Source organism: Choristoneura fumiferana, chromosome 21 (genome assembly GCF_025370935.1).
Source record: "Choristoneura fumiferana chromosome 21, NRCan_CFum_1, whole genome shotgun sequence".
NCBI classification, from domain to species: domain Eukaryota; kingdom Metazoa; phylum Arthropoda; class Insecta; order Lepidoptera; family Tortricidae; genus Choristoneura; species Choristoneura fumiferana.
The window spans coordinates 9,660,378-9,674,575 of record NC_133492.1 but is presented as its reverse complement, the minus strand read 5'-3'; the positions used below and the strand labels follow the sequence as shown (position 1 = coordinate 9,674,575).

At 35.8% G+C, this 14,198-nt stretch overlaps 1 protein-coding gene across 2 annotated transcripts in view; it reads left to right on the top strand.

Moving 5' to 3' along the window:
* Nucleotides 1–13,859, top strand: part of LOC141439747 (zwei Ig domain protein zig-8-like) — a 68,034-nt gene extending 54,175 nt beyond the window's left edge. For both annotated transcript variants that reach the window (XM_074104119.1, XM_074104118.1), the window contains exons 6-7: nucleotides 5,946–6,103; nucleotides 11,618–13,859. In XM_074104119.1, coding sequence (XP_073960220.1) covers nucleotides 5,946–6,103; nucleotides 11,618–11,895 — 436 coding nt within the window. In that variant the 3' untranslated portion in view covers nucleotides 11,896–13,859. The remainder of the gene's footprint in view (nucleotides 1–5,945; nucleotides 6,104–11,617) is intronic.
* The last annotated feature ends 339 nt before the right edge of the window (nucleotides 13,860–14,198 follow it).

The window sequence follows — 14,198 nt, the reverse complement described above, 5'->3', positions numbered from 1 at the left end:
CGTTTGCTGATGATATCACAGATTTATTTTTAATGCTAGCGTAAGGTAAGCGTATAAAGTTCAATCACGGTCAATACAATACGTAGGTAGAAATAACTTATATTACTGGCTACGAACACTTTAGTTTACATACAGTGTTAGGACTCTATTAAACAAGGCTAGGTAGAAAGGAATAGGTCCAGAGAGCGATCACCTATGGGACGGATAGACCAAATTCACAGTAAACCAGTTTAATACCTGTGGCCAATATCGAAACTTATCATAGTCATTAGGTAATATTTAACTTTTTTGCATGACGTTTAACGCGTGATGAGATGAGAATTATCAGAATAACAAGGTTTTGCGATGACTTTTGAGTCAAATTGTTTAACTGTAATAATAGTAGTAGGTAATAGTATAATAATAAGTAGTAGGTAAATAGGTATTTACATGATAATTGTGTTAAAAAGTTAAAAATGCATTGAGTTAATTTAAAGCTGAAACTAAAAGCGCATCTTCTTAATGGAAACGTTGTTGATTTTTATATGTACCCTAAATAAAGTAATTAAATAGGAAAAGACAATATCTTTACCATCTGAGGAGTAATGGAAAATTAAACTGTGTTAGGTCCACACATAATTGGATCCACGTGTCTATAATCAATCAACTTTGTGTGAAGAGAAAATAAATAAAATGTAAAGTGAAAATACAAACTGAAATATAGATGCACAGAAAACCAGAAAAATAAGACCAACACTGGGAATCGAACCCAGGTCCAAAAAAAGGCTCAAATGTAAAGTTCTTTCTTTAATTCTTAATGAATAAAACATTAAAAGATATCTTTATGATTTCTACTTCTTATGTTTAACGAAAAATACAATGGATAGGTACTCAACTTCAACATACAAGCTTTCTCCTTGCTCAAATTGAAATTTAGTATCATATATTGCTGTTTAATACTCATAATGAAGCAAATTCGCAACCGCAGCTTAATCTAGTATAGTACCTGGATTTAAGCCAAAACAAACCACTTTAGCGCGACGTGCCACGGGGTGAGCTTATCATGGTTTATTTTTACACCCGCTAAGGAAATATCCTTAACGTGCCGGTTCCCCCGAGTTGTTTTCCACAAAAAGTAAGCGATAAATTTTGTATGTACATAATTTTCTTCCGCTCCAAAAAAGTAAACTGAACGAAATAAGTTCCGCCAGCAGAAGTCTCTTACGGAACAGGCTTCCGCTTATTGTAGACGAGCTGACAAAAAGTTAAAGGAAAATCATTGGATTGAGCGCTTAGGGACTAAATCGCTCTAGTATGAAGATTATTTGCCAGCAGTGTTTTTTTTCCTACCCTGTACCTCCATGTCTCACTGGTGAGCACAGGACTTCTTTCAGATTGAATGGGCTTGCATGGGCCGTAGTTCCCACGCGGGCCCTGTGCGGATTAGGAAATTCACACACACACCATTGAATTGCTTTGCAGGTTAGTGCAGGTTTCCTCAAGATGTTTTCCTTCGCCGTAAAGCTCGTGGTAAACAAAATGTAATTTCGCACATGAATTTAGAAAAACTTGGTTTGAAAACAAGATCCACTGCTTGAGAGGCTATATGTCAAACCACAGGCCATCACGGCTTTCTCTCTCTTACAGTGTTATAAAACTTAAATTTATCGGACACGTCTTTGGCAACAGAAATGTTTAGACACGTGTCGTGTTTACTAACGGATCGAAGTAAGTGGACCGAGTTCTTTATCTCGAAATGAGGCCATCTTGAGTAAATTCGATAATCACATTTATCCTTTCTGATTAGTTGGCCGAACAATGAGTGATTCCTACCCTCTGCCGTTGTTCAGATTCGTAATACAATATTCGTTTCGCCAATAGTATCGGTAGCTTTTTCCTCAAAATTTGTTTGCTTTATTACCAGCAAACCATTCTCATCGTTATATATATTCTCTTTTTTCTAATAATGTACATTAATACATTAATTATCGTTAACTAAGTTTTTGCTCTATATTAACTTGGAAATACCAATTCAAAACTATCTATTATGTGAAATAAGACTATTATGTGATCTTTGGAAGAGGATATTTATCAGTAACTATCAAACAAAAGGTTGAAGTTTATTTAGTATGATTATAGTTCATGGACCTCTTCAAAGTAATGCCTAAAAGGAGCACTAAGTTTCCAGGGCTAATCAACTTTAGATATTCTATGCACTCATGGGTTGACTTATGGTGAAAGCGCACGGCTCAAGATAGGTAGGTCAGACGCGCATGTTTTTAGATATTTTCTTCGTAGTACTAAAACAAACACCATATTTTAGAAATGTAATGTATTTCGAAAGGAAACAACTTGTTTTCTTATCATTCAAAACTCATCACCTGCCGCGCAATATTTACGCTGTTTATTTTGGTTTTAGGGTTCTGTAATCGACTAGGGACTCTTATAGTTTCGCCATGTCTGTCCGTCTGTCTGTCCGCGGCTAAGCTCAGAGACCGTTAGTACTTGAAAGCTGTACTTTAGCATGAATATACATATCAGTTACGCCGACAAAGTGGCAAAATAAAAAAAAATTTTTTTAGGGTAAAGTGACCCGGGGCTATTGTAACTGGGGTCCCCCCATTTTTGATCAAATTTTTGCTTACAAGTTTATGAACTCGACTGTAGCTACATATATGTGCAAGAAAGCAGGTTATTGAGGTCGGGATAGCAATGCGCCTCGATATTGACATGAATGCGACATAAACCTCCGCCGCGGGGCCCCGCTGGTTCGAAGCACGGGCTTATGCGTGCCACTCCAAGCAAACAAATCAGCTAGGTATTTTCTAAAACTTAAAACAAGTTATCTTTTAGAATGATAAGTTTATCTTTTGATATACTACCTATAATCCCAGCCTATATACGTCCCACTGCTGGGCACAGGCCTCCTCTCAGAATGAGAGGGCTTGGGCCGTAGTTCCCATGCGGGCCCAGTGCGGATTGGGAACTTCACACACACCATTGAATTGCTTCGCAGGTTTGTGCAGGTTTCCTCACGATGTTTTCCTTCACCGTAAAGCCCGCGGTAAATTTCAAATGTAATTTCGCACATGAATTCCGAAAAACTCAGAGGTGCGTGCCGGGGTTTGAACCCACGATCCTCTGCTTGAGAGGCCATAGGTCAAACCACTCGGCCACCACGGCTTCTCAAACCACTTGTGTTCCATTAACTACTTTTCGTCTCTAAATTTATGTCTTGGCAATAGAAGTGGCGCAAGGACACTTACCTTTAAAACATTTTTTTATTATTTATTTTTGTCTATACACACGGCGTATTTAAGGCGCAGACGACGCGCATTTCGGAAATGCACAGAAAAGTCATTAAGACACCGAAAAATCTCAAAACCAAAAGCGACTGAATCTCGTTTGAAGTGCGTTAACGCGCGTCAACTACTCGTCGTCCACGTCTAATAAATACACAGTCTGCAATGCATTGGCCCTTAGAACGAAATAAAGAGGTCATCGTATTGTATAGTGTTGTATAAATATAAATCCACTGATGACCACTAATTGTGGCGATACACCCGAATCTTTAAGGTAAATAAAACATATTATTACACGATAACCGTAATTAACGATAATTTTCAGTTTTAATCGTGCCACCGTCACGTCTTAAATTTTGTGTTAAGTTTAGTAAGTTTATTCCAGAGTCACTTCCACAAATTAAAGTGTGACAATTTTGCCCTACTTAGTGCTTCAGTTCTACGTTGTTTCGTACCATATTTCAATTTGGTACTTCGTTATTATTCAACCGTTTTAATGAATTAGTCTGTCCTCTTCGGCCTAGTTCGAGAACATAGTTGTACTGCCAACTTTTAAGTGCCATAGTCAGCAAATGCGATTCTTGTTGATTCTGTCTCATTATCTACGTTTCAAGCTTCCGCACAGTAATGCCTACTAGTAACTAATAATTTAGTCATGAAGGCCTGTTCCGATCAGAGATTATATTTACCGGGAAAATCAATAATGTTACTAATTTATTGACACAAGTAGCAGTAATAAGAGGCTCGTTTACCCAGCTGTGGGTAACTTCAATGGAGTTAGAAAAAAATGGGTTAGTGGTCGGTGGTTATTAAAGTAAATATATCATTTAAGGTTTCAACCGGACGCTCCTAGGCTTATTGTACCTAAAGAGTACCGACAAATAAACGGCGGAACGTTGTTTTAACAATGGTAAGATACGAGTACGTAATTATATACGTCGTACTGAGATATCGACTTCGAGCTAGTAGGTACCTAGTGCTAGAAAAATATTTTCAAGGGTTTTGTAGTCGGTTCCATTTTTTGTTATTTTTTATTTTTTTGGAGTCGGTTTTACTTTTTTGTTAAAAAAAATCTTTATTTCTCACTTTTTAGTGATTTGTAGCCAAAGTACATCTCACAACGATTCCATGAAGCCCAAACACGGTTTAGTTACGTTGTTTTATAACAGAGTTCCGTTGCCTACCTTCCGGCTTCAGCATCAGATCAGTCCGAAAGAATCATTAACTTAAAGCTCCTTCTTAGTCGCTTATCTAGGTATATTAATAATGATCGTTTATAGACTAGCGAGCATTACTTAGATTTGACGAGTTCCATTGGTCATCTACGGTCTTCTTCATCAGGTTTACCAAATGCTACTTTCAGAATGTAAATGCTTATCTTACTGCTAAAAATGCCAAAATCGCTTTAGGTGTGCCTATAAAATTTGAGGTTTGCCATAGATTTCTCTAGGATCCCATCATCAGATCTTAACTTGGTGACAATGGGACCACCTCCAAAGAGTACCCTTTTGAATAAAAAAAGAATTTTGAAAATCGGTCCACAATTGACTGAGTAATCGGCGAACATACATAAAAAAATACAAGCATTGGAACATAGAACCTCCTCCTTTTTTGAAGGCGGTTAAAAATGGCACTCTTTGTTCTTAGTTTTCTGTTTCTATTGCCAGTGATTTAACAGACGGCCTTGTCCTTATATAAACTTCTTATAAAAATACCTCCGCTACTGTCTCAGAGATGACTGATTCCCATATTCATAAAAGGTTACAAACGTATCATAGCAAATGTATGTTTTGTCTGTGTAGGAAAATAACGCAGTGACAAATAAAGACATCTACACTTATAATAATCACCAGTAACAATGGGTATCGAAAGCAATGTTTATACACAATATCTGACTGTAGTTATAAATTGTGTGTATAGTCAGGCGAACATCCTTATATAAAAATAATAATAATAATAAATAAATATCATGGGAACTTGACACCAATTGACCTAGTCCCAAACTAAGCAAAGCTTGTACTATGGATACTAGGCAACGGATAAACATACTTATATAGATAAATACATATTAAACATCCAAGACCCGAGAACAAACATTACTCATGCAAATATCTGCCCCGGCCGGGAATCGAACCCAGGACCTCAAGCTTCGTAGTCAGGTTCTCTAACCACTTGGTCATCCGGTCGTCAAAATCTAATAATCTAATCTATATATAGTTGTTATCTTAATCTATTTAAATAAAAATAAATCGTAAAATGTGTTGCTTAGCGCAAACCTCGGGAACGGCTGGACCTATTTCGCTAATAATTTTTTTGTTTGAAAAAAGAAAGAAAGAAAGAAAATAATTTATTTATAACAGCAATGACACATAATTAGTAAAAATAACAATAAGAAATGTTGCCGCTATAAAAAGGTCCCAGCTCAGCATATCGCTGATTGAAAACCATAATAATAACCATAATGTGGAATAATATCAGAAATAAGTGTATTAAAATAAATATACTAGCACACCTTAGATGTTACAAAGTCGACACAACAAGTAACAACTGGTTACTGTGCCAACCATTCAAAATTTGAATCATCTAATATTTATGGATTAAACTCACAATATTTAAACAGGCATTAAACAGCCTCCAATAGTTTAAAAAAAATATTTTCCGCAGCTTCATCTACTGGTACCGCGGCGACCAGGTAGTGAACTACGCGCAACGCGGCGGCATCAGCGTGGAGACGGAGCAGCGCACGCGCACCAGCCGGCTGCTCATCGCGCGCGCCGCGCCGCATGACTCCGGCAACTATACTTGCGCGCCGAGTAGCTCTGGTTAGTACTACAACATGTAAACCTGTCATCATCATCATCATCTTCAGCCGGATGACGTCCACTACTGAACAACTCACGCCCTCACGATGTCGTCAGGCCACCTAGTGAGAGGCTTGCCGACGCTTCGTCTTCCCGATTGCGGTCGCCACTCGATGAATTTTCTCACCCAATCTATATAATCCTATAATTCTACGGCTGTTTTAGTATCACACCGACCATTGACGCTGACCACATCACCTACTAATAATAAAAGTAAGAGGAACGTCACGTGAGCTAAAACACGACTCATATGACTAAAAAGCCATTTACAACGTCAGTGTAACTCGTAAAAATAAAATAAAATATTTAAGTGAAAAATATTGTCAACCCTAGTAAGCTGTCATGTCATACAACCGGAGTTAGCAAAGTTTAGGTAAGTTTTTGGCAGTGATACTACGGTTTCAAATATTGTAAACGGACTCTATATAAGAGATCATTTAAACTCCATTCCGGTTAACGGGTATTTTTGTTTGACCCGCTATACATTTTTTATCTCATTCTGTAACGTATTCCTCAAGACACTAGAATCAGCTTCTATATAATTAAAATAATTAAAAATGAATGGAAGAAACTTATGTTCGGACATCACTTCAGAACGGTTGCACATATTGGGTTCATTATTTTTTTGTTATAATGTCTTAAGTTCAATGTGATAAGTTAATGTGTTGAGTTCGAAGGACTCGCGCTGCTAGGCAGACTTGACACCCCACACTTCAGTCTACTCGGGACCACGGCCACTGTAATGTTGCCTAAACGTCGAGGAAAATATTACTCGTGTGTGTTAGCGTGATAAGTTCTGTGCGTTGTATTTTGACTATTTTTTTGTTGTCAGTAAACATTGTTAGAATAAATCAGATTTCAAAATGTCTAAACAAAAACTATGTGAGCAAAATAAAAAAAACCGGCCAAGAGCATGTCGGACACGCCCGAAATAGGGTTCCGTGGCCATTACGAAACAATAAAGTAATACTTTTCTAAGGATTTCGTATTTTGTACGGAATATTCCAAGTTTAGGTACATTTTATACCTTAGGCTGCTATTTACTCCTAAACTACTAATAATTCTCAAGAAAACTTAACCGTTATAGTTTTCCTTGTAAGTTTGATATACTTACTACCATCCTGATTTTTTTCAAATTCTTCCACCCACCCGCACGCTCGCACGCCGCACGCTCGATTTTATTGAAAATTTGCACTTTAAAGTTGAATATTTTGCAAACAGATCACTAAATCATAAAATTGCTTTAGCAACCCCCTAATGGTTTTAAAAGACCTATCCAACGACACCCCACACAACAAGGTTGGATGAGAAAAAAAAATCACCCCCACTTTACATCTACCATTAAAAATATTCAATTTTTTATTGTACCATTTTGTCGGCTCTTGTTCTGAGAGGAGGCCTGTGCCCAGCAGTGGGACGTATATAGGCTGGGATGGATTGTCGGCATAGGTTATTTATATATCCGTGTAAAATTACAACTTTCTAGCATTGATAGTCCCTGAGCAAAGCCGCGGACGGACGGACAGACAGATAGACTTGGCCAAAATATAAGGGTTCCGTTTTTGCCATTTTGGCTACGGAACCCTAAAAACCCTTGCAGGATAGACTTATCTAATCACTTTTTCGTCATTAGTGCCCCTGCGAAGCGGACAGGCAGCCATTATACTAAAATTTAAACGATAGGGTTTGAAAAAAGGGTACCACCTATTAATCAGTAACGCTCGATAAATATAAAACGGTCACGAAACTATAAATCGGAAAATATTCACAGTTTTGTGAACCGCAGCACATATTTTCACTCCGATACCCAACCCAGGGCGAATTTATAGTATAGTAGTTCCCATAGGGGAGCGGGAAATAAGTTATGTACCATCAACAAAGACATTCTGGGCAATATAATATTCAAACTCAATTCAGGCATCGGAATTGTTTTTTTAGGCACTAGCTCTACAAAAACTGCCTTTCGGATTCCGTGCCAAAATTAAAAAACGGATTTCTTATAGCACTCTTGTGACTTTGGAAGCTTGTCCGCCTGCCATAGCCAATTTACTCGACCTACAAAACCAATTGAGTTGGAATATGTTTTTCATAAATTTTGAATACTGAGGTTTTATGACTTTAAAATAACTTAAGACAAAATTTTACCATTCTACCTACATCTCGGAAACAATTGCGCCTAAAACATTGAAAAAATTTAAGCCGTTCCATAGTTATAGATTACAAGAAAGCTTTAAAGAAGTATAATAATCTGACCTTAAAACAACGTGATTAATCCCCTAATACTGTGCATGCATACGGAACCTTCTCTGCATAAATCCGACACTTTCTTGACCGGATTTTTTAACAGAAGCTCCAAATAGTTTTTCCTAAAACGTAGGAGCGCCGATTCCATCCAATTTCACGCAACGAACTCCATTGACTTTTGTGCATCGATACTGTACTTTGACAAACAGACTCCTATTTGTTTTATAACTAGGTACATAGACACGACTGAAACATTTGATATTTTTGCGTGCATTCAAAGATAAAATTGCAGTTTAAATTAAAAATCTTCGGTCAATATATTTTCATCCCAGTGCGCTAGGTTCCTCTCAGAAAACGAGTTTGTGATCGGTAAAAGAAATAAGGGTGCGTGAATCAAGCAAAAGCTACTCAGATGACAAGTTGTATGAACTTTTGCATAATTCACACATTCGCTCATCCAATAGAATATTGGCATATTTACAAAAACATAAGTTTGACTTTGAATTTACGGCCTGATATCTTTAAATCACTTTCTTATTTAATCGACAAAAAACAATTGTGTCGACATTCTGTTGGATGAAAAAATAACAAGTTGATGATGTATAACAAAACGTATACCTAAATACCTTCATTATGTAGGTAATTTTTGCTTACTTAAAAACAAATTCTCTGCTGAATCGTTAGCGTTTAACTAAAAATACAATTCAATACCATCCCTCTTTATTGAACACTGTATTTGTATAATAAATACCTACTTTATATTATCACGTCAAGAAAATTTACAAGATACGATCTAAGAATAAATACCAAAGGATCTAAGATTTCTAAGGTAAAAAAAGGGAGAGCTACAGATTTAATTATTAAGGAAAAATGTTTTTGAGCTTGTAAATAATAACTATTCATAAATTCATAATAGATATTTACGTTTATAAACAGTAGGGTGGAACGAATTTTTGATTTTTAATTTTATTTTGAATACTGGATAGTGCTAAAAAGTTGCCAGTTGCGGTTTGTTTAAGGGTTTATGAAAAAAATAAAAATGATTAAACCCACTTTGAGCCCTCCTCTACTGTCGTTCAAACATTTTAATAAACTGTTAAGTATGTTATACTGTTATGTAAGTTTGTATTCCATAAAATATTGTGTTTTTACCTCAAAGTATGTTGTCATCTTATATGTACCAAAATATAAAATTCAAAAGACTGCCGCAACAACCAATAGTCTACCAGTTTTCGTTTAAGTATGTTTATGTGACGTGTTACACGAAACTTTACATATTGATACTATTTTTGATTCAAGTTGATTTCCCGTCACTTTTCAGCATAAAAAATATTTATTTACTTTTTTGGCGAAATTATGAAATTTTCATACAAAAATCAGATCTTCGAGGTAAGGTAAAGGGCTAAAACATATGTCGAAAAAAAAATATTTATGTAAGAAACTAGTCCATATGCAAGTTTTTAGAGATATTCGAGACTAATTAAACAACTTTTTTTTCTCCATACATATACACAGTACTTTTATTTTATAAATGCCGTCCGTTTTCAATCTTCTTGTTGCTTCGAATAATATTGTACACTGTTTTATAGATAATACTTAATATATTATTTACTATTTTTGTACCAAATAAATACACGTAACTAAAATCCATGCAACGAAAATTCAAAACACTGAAATTTAGTGATTAAATGATTCGTGAATGATAAAATCACCAAACAGACGTAAATTTACCGATTAATCGTCGAGATACAATGATATAATTCATAAAATTTTGTGAAGCCTTTTCATTGCGTATTTACTACCAAAATTCCGGGTAAATAGGTATAGCACGGAGTATATCAACTGCGATTTATACTGTTGCATTTGGCCAGTAGCAGCGCCACCAACTAGCGATATTTCAATGCATCTAGTCAATAAAATAAAGTATCGGATTTGTTTAAAGTAATATTTTATCCAGGATGTAACATAAACATTTTGTTTGCTGAGCATCTAAGAAATTTAGAAAGAGCTTACTGGGATCAGTAAGGAAAATATTAGGTTTTAGTCCTACCCAAGTTAGCACAGGGTTTTCGATTCAGAAACTTAGTCTTCTTAATAACCCCCCCAAATAACCTGTAAAAGTTCCAAAACCTTCGGAATACTTGTCAAGTTCTCTTCTTCTTTCGACATGTTATCTACTGGACTAAACAGCTTGAACGAAGAAGTACTCGTATGACTTTTGTTATTAGTAAGTAGTTACATTATACTAAAACATTAAGGAGTGCGGTTGATGGGTTGATTTTCAATAACATACGACCTGATAATTCGTGCCTTTATGGCAAAGAGGGTATCAAATCCTACACTAAATGTTTACTGCACCCACAATAACCACAGCTAATATAGCAATATTACATTATTATGTACAAAATTACTGACGAAAAAGTACGCGTTTGGTGAACTAAATGCGTCTACATAAAATACCAGATGTTAAATAAAATCATACCGTTTGAATTAATAAAATCGAGTCCAATGAGTTATTATTAAATGAACCAACATTTCGCATGGCGTGTGACTGAATACGCTTATTCATCGCAGCAAAATTAACCGGGCACACAGCATTTATTGTGTTAAAAACTGATTCATTAATTATTTTTCGTTCTTTCTTTTTGTAAGCCGTTTAAATAATTTATATATTATTTACTGGCTTTTACTGGCGGTATTGCTGGACCTATAAATTCAGAAGTTGGATTGAAAATTGGGGATTTTTCACGTGCTGTAAATCAGTTCCTGTGAAAATCATCATCATCATCAGCCGGAAGACGCCCACTGTTAAACAAAGGCCTCTCCCTTAGAACGGATTTTGACAGACGGATGAACGGACGGACGGTCCATCTTGACGGACAGACAACAATATAATTCTGAAATTAGTGCTATTGCAGAATTAAATAGGCCAAATTACTACTTTATTGATTAGTTTCATAATGACGATTAGCTACAATCGCGTTATTTGATGTGTCTACATTACGCATCAGATGACCCGCATACTCGTTCTTTTTACTGGATGGCAAACGAGCAAGTGGGTCTCCTGATGGTAAGAGATCACCACCGCCCATAAACACCTGCTACACCAGGGGATTGCAGATGCGTTGCCAACCTAGAGGCCTAAGATGGGATACCTGAAGTGCCAGTAATCGTTTGCCTCCCTCTCATGATAAAAAAATGATCGCCTTCAATAGCGATTTTTTGTTTCAGAGTCAGCATCTGTAATAGTGCACGTGCTGAGTGGAGAGAGGCCAGCGGCCATGCAGAGTTCGGGGTCCTCACCGCCGAGACTCAATCGTGCCATCCTCGCGATCCTGGCCACCGCCACCACCGTCGCCAAGCCCCGGCTCTTCCTGCTGCTCGCTCTGCCCCTCATCGCCAATTACATCTCCACTCTCACACTACTAACAGCCATCACCCTCGCCAACCCGGCCCTCAACTGGCTCACCGGCTACACAGTAAGCCACGCAAAACACCGTTCGAGATGACCAAATTCAAATTAATAACTACAGATTAACAAGAGAAAGTTGTAATCTAGTCGTATAAATAGCAAAATTAACCATACGTTTATATTCGATTCGAACCATTGTAATTTATTGTTGGATGTATTTAAATACAACGACTATAATGTAGGTACAATATTTTTCATGTTGTTAAAAACGATGAAATCTTTATTGTCAAATATTATCGTCAATTTTAGTGTTAACTCTCGGAATTTTCTTCTCAGGTGCTGAACCTGTTGTTTTGAAATATTAAAACTTTGGCTTTAATTGTGATTGTTTAAACAACTGTAGGTAACTAATAATTGTATAAGTTATTAAACACGCAAATTTCATTAATAAGACATATTTTTGGCGTTCATATCAACTAAATTAAAATAAACTATTTAAAACAGGTTTTAACTTGATTTACATAGTTTGATATCTACTGATAAGTTTAGATACATAAGTAATGTGCTGAAGCATTAAAAATGTACAGTTACAATAAAGTCGTTTTATAATATTAGCTAAATTTGAATAGACTAAGCTTAAACGTGAAGCGTAAACTTTGTGATCGAATCTGTTTAAACAGATTACTGCAACCTTACGGAACGTTTATGGACAGTTGATATTCTGACTTATCCGTAACTGGTTTCCCTGTTCTTTTGTTTTTCCAACTAACTACGGCGCCGCCTTAATCCAGGCAGCAGATTACGAGCAAATCGATTCTGTTATTCCGATCCGAGATGAACCGAGATTCAATGCAAGAAAGGGGCTTATCTATGTGTAATGTACCTAAGCCGTTAGTTGCTCTCAACACCACGATCAGAACAAAAGACTCGTAAAGACTACTCGTGAACGTATTTGTCTAATCCGCAAACTGTAAAAGCGTCTTCCTATCTTCAATTTAATGAACATGAAATTATTTCCATTTACTAGTTAAAATCTTTTCTTGTATGTAAAAATGCTTGATATTCTACCACGCATTTTGAATAAAAACTAGCAAGGCGGCATCCTTCTCATTAGTTTGTTCCGGAAACTGGGATATCATTAGCATGACTTTGTCCTGGGTCCTTGAGGTAATAAAAAACTATATTAAACAGGTTATATGTATAATTCCTTTGTGTTCGTCGAGAAAAATATTCGCAAAGTTGACTTCTTTTGGTCCTCGTTTAAACTCCGATGCAGTGCCGCGCGGTCGCCCTGTTCAACGGAAGCTACAATCACCTGCATTATATTTTTGTAGGGCACGTAAAAAATAATAAAATAACATTTGATTTTTCAAGAATGTCATAAGAAACAGGTTTTATCATCTCTCCGAACAGATACTTACAAAATGTTACGATTTGAGTTTTAAATGTCAAAGAATGAATCTAATAGAATAAACAATGTTTATTCTAGTTTCTAAAATGAAACAAATCTAATAACTGTATAGAACTTCGTAATGCTAAATTATTATTCTTACAATGATGAGGTCTATTATAAAATACCTTCTCGTAACTACGTTCATTTACTTTGAAAAAACTAGTAAACTGTGTAAAAACCAACAAGGTTTTAGCAGATTTAACCATTCAAAAATCACACAAAACATTAAAAGTTTATTGTTGGTTACCTACACGTATTTATGTATACCCTTCTGTTAAAAAATCTCGTCAGTCGTAAATTTGGCTCATAACAAACCTTTGTAAATATTTGTACATAATTATATAGAACTAAGTGTAAATAAAAAATGTAAAATTTATAGAATTAATAAACTTATAGTAATTTGTAATTTTGCGACAGCCAAATATAATTTTGTGTATGTATTCAAATTAATTTGTATTTAGCGAACGTTTCAAACATCGCTGTCATATTTTAAACGTAGTTAAAGAAATGGGTTGTGTAATAAATTATCAAAGTGTAGTTGTATTTTAAAAATGTTATTTAATGGTTTATAAGTATAATTACAGCTAGTAATAAATTATTCAAAAGCAGATTCAGTTTTATTCAATCATTTTTTGTTTAAAACTCCGAGAGCCAAAAATCAGTCAGTTCACCAAATATATCACATTAATGTGCATGTAACAAAACAAAACAAAGTTACAATTCCAGTAATTGAACGAAGCAAAAGTTAGATAAAACAAATTCAGTTTAAGTTGGCAAACAAAAATATACGAGAAGTATTTATCCGAGCAAGTTAAAAACACAAAAACATTGTATTATGTTAAGTAATGCGGTCATGGAGGCCTAAAGATGAAGACGGCATTGAGGGAGGAGGATAAAGGGCAGAAACGGAGCGTATCTAAATGAAAGCGAGAGGAAACGCGGTATTT